The following is a 10,000-nucleotide window of genomic DNA, read 5'->3' as shown; positions in this document are numbered from 1 at the left end:
AATCATGGACGTGTGTGTTGTCACTATGTGACATATCATGTGCCTACGTGTTGTGAGCTTTAATCATTTGCCTATGTGTTGTCCCCATTCTCATCATGTATATATGAATTGTGCATGTGTTCATCAGGCTTGAGCAAGAATCTGGATTCTTTTTCAACATGAAGTACTTTGAAGATCAGGCCCAGGCCGGTGAGTGGGATGAAGTGGAGCGCTACCTCTCTGGATTTACTAAAGTGGATGACAATAGGTACTCCATGAAGATTTTCTTTGAGATCCAGAAGCAGAAGTATCTTGAAGCTCTAGACAGGTCAGTGCTGTAAAGCCTCGAGGGTACTTTTGGTGGTTCAAAACAGAAGGATTTGTAGCATCCCCTTACATAGTTGCAGGAAGTGATGTTCCCTGAGCATAGGATTGGTATTCTGTTAATATATTTTTATAATTGATGATTTACGCAGTCAAGATAGAGCTAAGGCTGTCGAAATCCTGGTGAAAGATCTAAAGGTTTTCTCCTCTTTCAACGAGGATTTATATAAGGAGATTACACAGCTTTTGACCCTGGCCAATTTCAGGCATGTGTGCTACTTTTGGTTTGTGTTGCAAAATAGGCATATAGCTATCTTCAGACCTTTTTTTGGCTTACTTGCAAGAATGCTTGAACATCTGCAGGGAAAACGAGCAACTGTCAAAGTACGGTGACACCAAGTCAGCTAGGAATATTATGCTGCTAGAACTGAAGAAGTTGATCGAAGCTAACCCCCTCTTCCGAGATAAGCTGACTTTCCCCGTCTTGAAAGCGTCGAGGTTGAGAACACTGATCAATCAAAGGTGCATGATACTGTCTTGAAGCTTTGTCTTGGTTTTTGAGCAGAGTCATTCAGTACAAACTGGTTGACAATGGCAGACTTGTGTCTTAGCTGGCTGGAAGATGCTACCTGCACATGGTTAACGTGTCTCTCAATTTTATATCTACAGCCTAAATTGGCAACACCAGCTGTGCAAGAACCCTCGGCCAAATCCGGATATCAAAACACTTTTTACGGATCATTCTTGTGGACCTCCAAACGGAGCTCGTGGTCCCCCTCCACCTAACAATTCTCTTGTGGGGGGGATGCCAAAAGCAGGAACATTTCCTCCACTTGGGGTGCATGGCGTAAGTAATATAAGCTAGTTCTCATTTTGTTGTTCTGGACCATGGTGTAAATAGAAAATCAAAGTGGCGCGTGTGCTTGTGTGTTCAGACAAATGTACTGTGGTTGGAAATGGAGTAACTGATCATTTCAACGACTTTCTCTTTCGGCAGCCATTTCCACCTGCAGCTGCGTCGTCTGCAGGCCCATTAGCTGCTTGGATGGCTAATCCCAATCTGCCAGCTCCTCCTCATGCAGCTGTTGCTGCAGGACCACCTGGTGTCACGAGTCCACCGAATCCAGGTAGAGAGCTGTTCCCAAGAGTTCACATATATCAATGGTCTTTCAATGATATTTTATGAAGTTAAGAAGCGATGTCACTTCTTGAATGATGTGCTATTCTTCTGGCCATGTGAAGCAGGTGCTTTGCTTAAGCGGCCCAGAACACCCCCTGGTAGTGCACCTAGCATGGACTATCAATCTGCAGATTCTGAGCACCTCTTAAAGCGTGTGAAACCTCCTGGTCAGCAACTTGAGGAGGTAACACCTGCTCTTATGTCCTGATCATTCAGAAAACTTCTGGGAAGGGCTTCTATGGTAGTTCTTGGGGATTGCAATTGTTTAATTCCTGCCTTTGTATTGATGCAAAATGCAGTGAATCAGCTTACATGGGTGTGTCTTGTGCTTCATAGATTGCATATTCAGTTTCGAGTCTTGCACAAACTGGATACACGTCAGATGATCTTCCAAAAGCAGTGGCTAGAACCTTGAATCAGGGCTCTAATGTAATGAGCATGGATTTTCATCCAGCAGAGCAGACTCTACTGCTTGGTGAGTGTAGGGATATCTTCACAAAAACTCCCACATGGTTTAGTAAACATCTTTGTGAGAAAACACATGTAATACAATTTTTTCTCATAATAATTTTTTATTTTTAAAAGCCCTTTCTGCTTGATTTTACATGCTTCTTATCATGCCAGTTGGAACCAATGTTGGAGACATTGCAATATGGGAGGTTTCTTCTAGAGAAAGGCTTGCTTTACGGCCTTTCAAATTGTGGGATATATCTGTGTGTAGTGTGCCACTGCAGGTACTACCTTGTAGGACAACCTTGCTGACAATGTATCACATCTTCATATAACAGTGTTCATTCATAAAGCTGTTCTAATGTGTCTTTCTTGATTCAGACTGCACTTGTCAAAGATCCAGTTGTCTCTGTGAATCGGACTATGTGGAGCCCTGATGGAACCTTTTTGGGTAATTTGCTTCTAAATGCTTTCATGAAAGCATCAATGATAACTGCAAAAGTCCCTTAACCTGTTTTAACTTAATTTTCTTGTTGATTGAATGTCTCTACAGGGGTTGCTTTCTCTAAACATATGGTTCAAATTTACCAGTATTCTGGAAGAAGCGAGCTAAGACCACACTTAGAGGTGCGTAGTGCTGTTTTATGACACTCATATCGCCATTTAACTTAGCAACATGTCTTTAAAATGGAAAATAACCTGCATTCCTGGTGGTGCTGAGAGGCGTATATGCCTTTTTTGCTTTTGCATTAAATTAATGTGAATCAATATCTCAAGATTAAATTTCCAACAGTTTGATGCACATATTGGAGGAGTTAATGACCTGGCGTTCTCGCATCCGAACAAACAGCTATGTATCGTGACATGCGGCGATGATAAGACAATAAAGGTTGGAAGATACTTATTTCCTGTGTCTTCTTTTACAAAGCTTTTGCCTGTAAATGTTTCTACTGAAGTGCATGTTTATGTACTGTGCTCATAGGTTTGGGATGCAGTTGCGGGTCGGAAGCTTTATACATTCGAAGGACATGAAGCACCTGTATATTCAGTTTGTCCTCATCATAAAGAGAGCATACAGGTTATTTCCCCATCTCATCTAAATCAAGTTGCTAGTAGACTGGAGTTGTTTCTTGACATGCTTTTTGAGTAATCAAATGATGACAATGATGGTTTTCTCTGCAGTTCATCTTTTCCACAGCAATTGATGGCAAAATAAAAGCTTGGCTATATGATCACATGGGATCTCGAGTGGATTATGATGCACCCGGACATTGGTGCACTACCATGGCTTATAGCGCTGATGGGCAAAGGTGGGTTATTTTGTTAAGTGGTCATGGTCAGAAGAATGTGATTGTTAACACCTCTTTCACTCCACTCCTGTCGACTACTAGGCAGAATTGTACTTATCTTTTCAAATTATGATGAAGAGTGTTCTTTATGTTTCTGGGCTTAGGAAACATATCTTTTCAGATAATGAAGTGTGTGCCACTGTGCTTTATGTTTCTGGGCTCTTGCAAAAAAAGGCTCTTTTCATGTGGAACAAGCAAAGATGGGGAGTCATATCTTGTGGAATGGAACGAGAGTGAAGGGGCAATCAAAATGACATATGGGGGATTTCGCAAACGTTCGTTAGGAGTGGTGCAGTTTGATACCACCAAAAACCGCTTTCTAGCTGCTGGAGATGAATTCCAAATCAAATTCTGGGATATGGACAATACAAGCATCCTGACAACCACAGATGCTGATGGTGGACTGCTTGTGAGTACATAACAAGCTGAATGGGTTGAGAATGTAGAGTGGTTTGGTTCCTGATGCTCTCTTGTGCAGGGAAGTCCTCGCCTCCGCTTCAACAAAGAAGGGTCCTTACTGGCTGTTACCACAAATGAAAATGGGATTAAGATATTAGCTAATGTGGAGGGCATGCGGCTTCTGAGGTTGTTGGAGAACCGCACCTCTGAGGCGTCAAGAGGACAACCAGATGCAAATATTGCAAAGGTTGGTTTGTTTCTGTTCTCCCACTCATATTTTGGTGTATAATCAGGCCCCTTGTATATTGATGCCTGCCTGCCCCCCTTGTGTCTCCATGGGTTCATCGCGGTTGCAGTCAGCTGTTTGACAAGGATTTGGTAGTTTTTCTATCTAAAAGGATTTAAGTGAGAGTTGGCTCCTCTTGCCCACTGTTGTTCTAACTCACCAGTTTTTTGCAGCCTTCTGTGGTGAGTTCAATGACATTAGGAGGTGCATCAGTCGCTCCTGGTGTTGGCTCAGTTGACTGGGTGCCACCTGCAGTTACAGTTGCTGGCTTGGTAAGACATGGAGAAGATGTCTCTAGCTTTCACCATGTGCAAATTGTAAGATTTGAGGGGTTCCAAGGCTGACTGTAACTGCCAGATTGCACAGAATGCGATGGATGCTACGCGAAGTGCCGATGTGAAACCGAGACTTATTGATGAGATCGCTGAAAAAAACAAGCCATGGAAATTGACTGAAATTACAGAGCCAATGCAATGCAGGTCCATAAGACTTCCTGATACATTGCCAACAACCAAGGTAACACTCCTTACTTCAAAAAGTCTTTTTGTAACACCATGTCTTGCAATGTAAATTCATATGGGGTTTCATTTTCCATGCAGGTTTCTCGCCTGCTTTATACCAACGCAGGAGTTGCTGTCTTGGCTCTTTGCTCAAATGCTGTCCACAAGTTATGGAAGTGGCAATTGAATGAACGCAATCCCACATGCAAGGTTCTTGTTTTGACCTACTTGAGGCTTTGGTTTCCTTGGTTTTGCATGTTTATGTACACTGCCTTTTTATATTTTCTCCAAAAAGGGATCCTTCCATTTGTAGAAAAACAAAATCTGCCTGGATGCAGATTACAACCCTCCTGCAAGGTATTAACAATAGAATGGGGAGAGATCCAATAGAATGGGGAGAGATCTCCCTCCATGGTTGGCCACGCTCTCACAGGGAGCTTACATCAGGAGAGAGGCCCTGGAGGGGGGAGGTGGAGGGGGGGCACACTGGGAGTTGTAATGCCAGAAAATGTTGCCATTGTCCCGGCTGGGACCGGGACCCAGACTCCAAGTACGCAGTAGTATGGCTGCACGCTGCTGTTGCATAATCTCTAAGTTGACCTGCAGGCATTCAAATTTCAAAGGGTGTGGATAATGCCTGTCCATATGAAGTGGATGGTACTTTCAAGAGGGGTGGTTGTACCCTCTGTAGTCTCTCTGTAGCACGTCACCAAATGTGCCAAGCTGCTGCTTTGCTCACAAGTCTGTGGGGGCCAATGGGTCCAAAGGACCGGCGGTTGCAATGGCAGTAATCCTGAGGATGTGGCTCTCTCCGTCGTCGAAAAGGAGTGTCGGTCCTGACTTGCTGGCCCATTTAATGATGCACCAAGTTATGAAAACGAACCACCACTTGGTCCATTGTGAATAGGCGAAGCATTCGGCACCAACTTGTTGCGCCTTCAGGCAGTCTAGACAGTGTCGCTGAGACTCCTGGGAGACACCACATTATCGCAAGTGGTGGGTTGACTGGCTATCACTAGCCAGGTGCCCACCGCCGCTAGATTATTATGGGCCACCAGCTAGAGGAAGAGTGAGATCTTATGCAGTCAGCAACTGTTTCACAGCCTCTTCCAGAAGTCAGAGACTGTGGGAAGAAATGCAGTGGGGGTTCCAGTATCGGGTAGTGGCTGGTGTGCCCTCAATCTCGTGAAGCTGAATCCTCCTTCCCAATTGGCAGAGTAGGAGAAGAAAGGTGGGGGTGCTCTTAGTGAGCTTTGGGATCTCTTCATTGCTACTCGTCTGGATCCTTTTGCAGCCGGGCAAGGGGTGGTTCTCCCAGATTTGTGTGAAGAGAAAGGGACCAAGTGCAGACAAAAGTACTCAAGGCAGAGCTCGCTTCTCGATGAATGCGAGAATTGATAGGACTTGTTGTGAGTCATAAACAGAAGAACATGCCCACCTATATAGCTTTGGGAAACACCATGCACAACACAAAGGCCATTTACCTTGAGTGGAGTGCCACTTTAAGTATCTACCACCTAATTTACAAAAATCTGTCCAGTTTCTTGTAGGAAATTTAGAAGACGCACTTCGCTGGCGCTGCGTCAATCAATCGCCCACAGACCCACATAAATGTTAATAGACTACTTGCGAAATTGCTCAAAACCCACAAAGATTCTGGCTGCTCTAAATGCAAAGCGGCCTTGAAAGTCCCAAAATCTACCAAATTGACCGTGAGTATGTATTGGACGAAACGTCTCAAATTCCACACAAGTTCCAACAGCGCGAATATAAAACTTGCCTGAAAACGTCCCAAAGCACAGAGATTTTAGCATCCCGTATGTAAATTTGTCCTCAATTTCGAGAAGGTGCAGCATGCAGGTTGAGATATTTGCCCACAACATAAAATTGCCTCAAGACCTATGCTGTGCGCAAGATCCACATAAATGCAAATTTCAAAAGAGCCCAGGCTCCAGATGCCCACGCCTAGGGAAGGCAAAGCATGACGGCTATAATGGACAATCGCCCAAAACAAGGAAAGCCCCATAGTGTTATCAAAGAGAGAGAGAGAGAGAGAGAGAGAGAGAGAGAGAGAGAGAGAGAGAGAGAGAGAGAGAGAGAGAGAGAGAGAGAGAGAGAGAGAGAGAGACCCACACTGTTTGCTAGGCTCCGACTAAGAACAAAGGGAACAGTCCAACATGAAAATGTTCGCCCAGGAGAAGAAGGAAAAAAAGAGTGCCAGAGAGACCGCTCAGACGCACAGGCCCCAACAACAAAGCTTTTGTTAAAATTTCTCTCTTTCTTTTCTTCTTCTTTTTTCCACCATCACCGACAGCTTCATGGTTGTCTCCTGCCACGTATCTGTGCAATCAGGGCCTGCCTACCTACAACAAGTGATAAGCACAACTTCGTATTAATTGTAGTGTGATAGGAAGCTTAGGTATCCAGCCGATCTGGATAGGGGCACTTTTTTGCTTTGATAGCGGAGCCAGATGCTCGAGCTGATATGACATTGTGCTTATTGATGGACACGCTTTCCCATGGGATCGGGTCATATGGGGCAGTGTACACGGTACTAGGTACCCACTTTGAATAATAAAACGTTGGGAAGAAGGGCAGTTCAGTCTTTTGTGTCATATTGTGCCGGTACAAGGCGCGCCAGACTGTGCAGTGTGAAGTAAAGTGTTTGATGAGCCTCCCCAAAGCACCTCTTGTCCTTTTTATTTCCAACCAGAGAAAATAAAGGCAATGCTTATTAGTTAGCAAAACACATAAGGCATATTATTATTAGTAGCAGCAGTCGTAATAGGGTCTCATGACTAGTGAAAATTAAAAATGGATTAATTAGTTAGTTAAGTAGATGTTCTTTCTTATTCGCAGGTGTCTGTCTGTAAAGTTTTTATCAAACGTCGCTTCACCATGAAAACGTCCCACGACGACTTTCCCCCAACCCTATCATGCCTACAACTGTCTCAATGCGAAAAAGCCATAAACATTGTGCAGGGGGAGAGAGAGAACTGGTTGTGTTACACTGGAGGAGGGAGACACGCAGGGGTTCTTACTCGAATGGCAAGTAACATGCTTTTGCATGTTCATGAGAGCCAAGCGGCTTCCTCTCTCGCAACAAACTCTCTCTTTGTCTAATTCTTTCATGTTTGAGACTTGGAATTTCACATATATTTTTTTACCATGGGAAGAAGTTTTATCGCCATCAAGTAGGTATTCTGAGCACGACATTACATTAGGGGCAACGTTTTCACCTATAATATTTTTGTTTTTACCTATAAATTTTATTGTCTTAATCTTTAAAAGTATGTGAAAGTCAAGGTATATTAAATATATTTTAGCTCAAAAATCATAAATTTTCAACAAAAATAGTAAAATTTTTAACAAAAATCTTTAAAATTTTAAGAGTCCAGGTATTGTGATTTGTTAAGAAAAATATATTTAGGAACATCGAATCCATATATTATAGCATTAATTGTTATAATAGGCAAAGGTCAAATTTCAACTCAATTTTGAGCTTCAAAAAAATACACTATATCGGGCCTATTCACATGTAGAAGGAACCAATTCTATACGATTGTGTTCGTTATTGAAAATATTTGCTTTTTCAACAGAGATTTTACTCACACCTCCCAAATTAGGCCATCCCCTCGCCTCCTAAGTCCTCACATCATCACGCACATGCACAAATCCATAGTTCATGCAAGTGTAGGCAGCAAGTTTCGAACCTTTGTCCTCAACCATTGCTTTTTCTCATTAATTACACTAAATTTTCACATTTCTTTTTTTCACGTGAACTACAATCCCCTCTACTTTCCAAAACTATGTGAACAAGCCCATAGTATCCCCCTACCATTTGTAAAAGAGCATTTTTTCAACAAAACCCTCGCATGTAACCCTTTTCCATTTAAAATTATGAAATTTGATATTACATGCGAGGATTGCAACTTTATTACACTTAAATGTATCCATCTACAATAAAGACAAGGTCAAATTTAGACGCCAAAAGAAAAGGATTTCACATTTCTTATTGGAAAAAAATACACTATATGCCCACATTTCCTCCCTCCCTTTCTTCCACTATTAAAAAAAAGGTTTCAACAACTCTGATGTTCTAATGCACTCCTTGTGAACTAGTGAATATACTATTTTTGAGCATTAATATCAATTATATTTTTTGCCAAATAGTTCACAACTCTACACCCACCAACAAACAACACAAAATTTGACCCTCTCTTTGTGGGTCTACAATCTTTATATCTACAAGACTACACAAAAAAAGAGGTAGGTAGTATGTACGAGATAAAGGTAATTCTACCTTGCTTCAAATCTTCCTTTAGTTTCACAAAAGGTATAGAGTTAGATCTTACCATTAAAGCTTTAACTCCCTAACTTCTACCATTAAAGCTTAAACTCCGCAACGCACATGTAAAAGCCTTTATTCCACAATGTGACCAACTCGTCATCTAAGGCCTAATACAGACATGCCTACCGTCCATCCCAACGTGAACACAATTTCCAAGGTAATAAAATTGCAATGAGTGGTCATATATGGTAAAAAGGATGAATAAAATCTAAAAAGCAATCTTTAGATTTTTTGGACTACTTGTCTCTAGCCACGTAGCATAGTGGTAAGCAGGTCAAAGTCTCTAGGCGAGGTCTTTGGTTCGATTCACACTAGTTACAGCCTACAAGATATACCTCAAGGAGATTGGGAAAGAGTCCACTCATGAGTTCGTAGCCGTGTGTGTAGAACTCTCCAAAAAGATACATTATTGGATTAGGCCGCCCATCCCATGGATGGCCATTGCCTGCCCATACTTCAACATTTTGATAGGTGCTTGCTGGCATTTCCATCACCATCAGAAAGTAATATGTGGAAATCATGAACACTCGCCATTCAACGATTAAAAAGCTGACATGAAGTCTCCAAATTGGTGAACCTAGGTGGGTGCTTTACATATAGCCAACCTTATGCTCATACATCCTAATACAATAGGCCACAAACAAAGTTCTCAAAAGACCCTATATATATATATATACATATATATATATATACATATATATATATATACATATATATATATATACATATATATGTATATATGTATATATGTATATATACATATATACATATATATATATATATACATATATATATATATATATATATACACACATATATATATATATGTATATTGTAACACGCGGAAGCTCTGGGTAGTCTTCTCTCAGTCCTAAACACTCTTGGAAACCTTCTGATGCAAAAATGCACCATCTGATGCAAAAACGCAAGTAGAGAGAGAGTATAGAGAGAGAGTGAGAAGTGCTGGAAATTCAGTATATACTATGGTACAAAAAGGGTACATATTTGCAGCCATGGGCTGCCTTCATAAAAAAGGTAAATCTGTCCCCTATGGGACCTCTAAGGATCCAAACCCCTAGTAGGATTAAATGAAATAGACATTGAGCAAGGGGGGCTATTTATAGCCCCTTGGAATAAATGGTGAACTGGCCGACTGCTAGTCGGCCAGTTACAAGTTCATTA

General features: G+C 41.8%; 1 protein-coding gene across 4 annotated transcripts in view; it reads left to right on the top strand.

The window, feature by feature from the left end:
• The window catches only part of LOC147638659 (protein TOPLESS-RELATED PROTEIN 2-like), a 52,142-nt gene that overhangs the window by 491 nt on the left and 41,651 nt on the right, over window positions 1-10,000 (top strand). For 2 of the 4 annotated variants that reach the window (XM_086798608.1, XM_086798610.1), the window contains exons 2-19: window positions 128-307; window positions 456-569; window positions 667-825; window positions 973-1,150; window positions 1,301-1,430; window positions 1,549-1,667; window positions 1,820-1,958; window positions 2,108-2,217; window positions 2,315-2,384; window positions 2,487-2,560; window positions 2,727-2,822; window positions 2,916-3,011; window positions 3,116-3,243; window positions 3,457-3,691; window positions 3,761-3,928; window positions 4,141-4,239; window positions 4,334-4,483; window positions 4,567-4,677. In XM_086798608.1, coding sequence (XP_086654734.1) covers window positions 128-307; window positions 456-569; window positions 667-825; window positions 973-1,150; window positions 1,301-1,430; window positions 1,549-1,667; window positions 1,820-1,958; window positions 2,108-2,217; window positions 2,315-2,384; window positions 2,487-2,560; window positions 2,727-2,822; window positions 2,916-3,011; window positions 3,116-3,243; window positions 3,457-3,691; window positions 3,761-3,928; window positions 4,141-4,239; window positions 4,334-4,483; window positions 4,567-4,677 — 2,356 coding nt within the window. Of the gene's footprint in view, window positions 1-127; window positions 308-455; window positions 570-666; window positions 826-972; window positions 1,151-1,300; window positions 1,431-1,548; window positions 1,668-1,819; window positions 1,959-2,107; window positions 2,218-2,314; window positions 2,385-2,486; window positions 2,561-2,726; window positions 2,823-2,915; window positions 3,012-3,115; window positions 3,244-3,456; window positions 3,692-3,760; window positions 3,929-4,140; window positions 4,240-4,324; window positions 4,484-4,566; window positions 4,678-10,000 lie in introns of all 4 variants that reach the window. The other 2 variants (XM_086798609.1, XM_086798607.1) reach the window with 1 other exon arrangement.

The sequence above is a fragment of the Cibotium barometz genome, chromosome 5, assembly GCF_041138505.1.
Source record: "Cibotium barometz isolate CiBa-2024 chromosome 5, ASM4113850v1, whole genome shotgun sequence".
NCBI classification, from domain to species: Eukaryota; Viridiplantae; Streptophyta; class Polypodiopsida; order Cyatheales; family Cibotiaceae; genus Cibotium; species Cibotium barometz.
The sequence above is the reverse complement of the archived record's forward strand: the minus strand, read 5'-3'. Positions and strand labels throughout refer to the sequence as shown.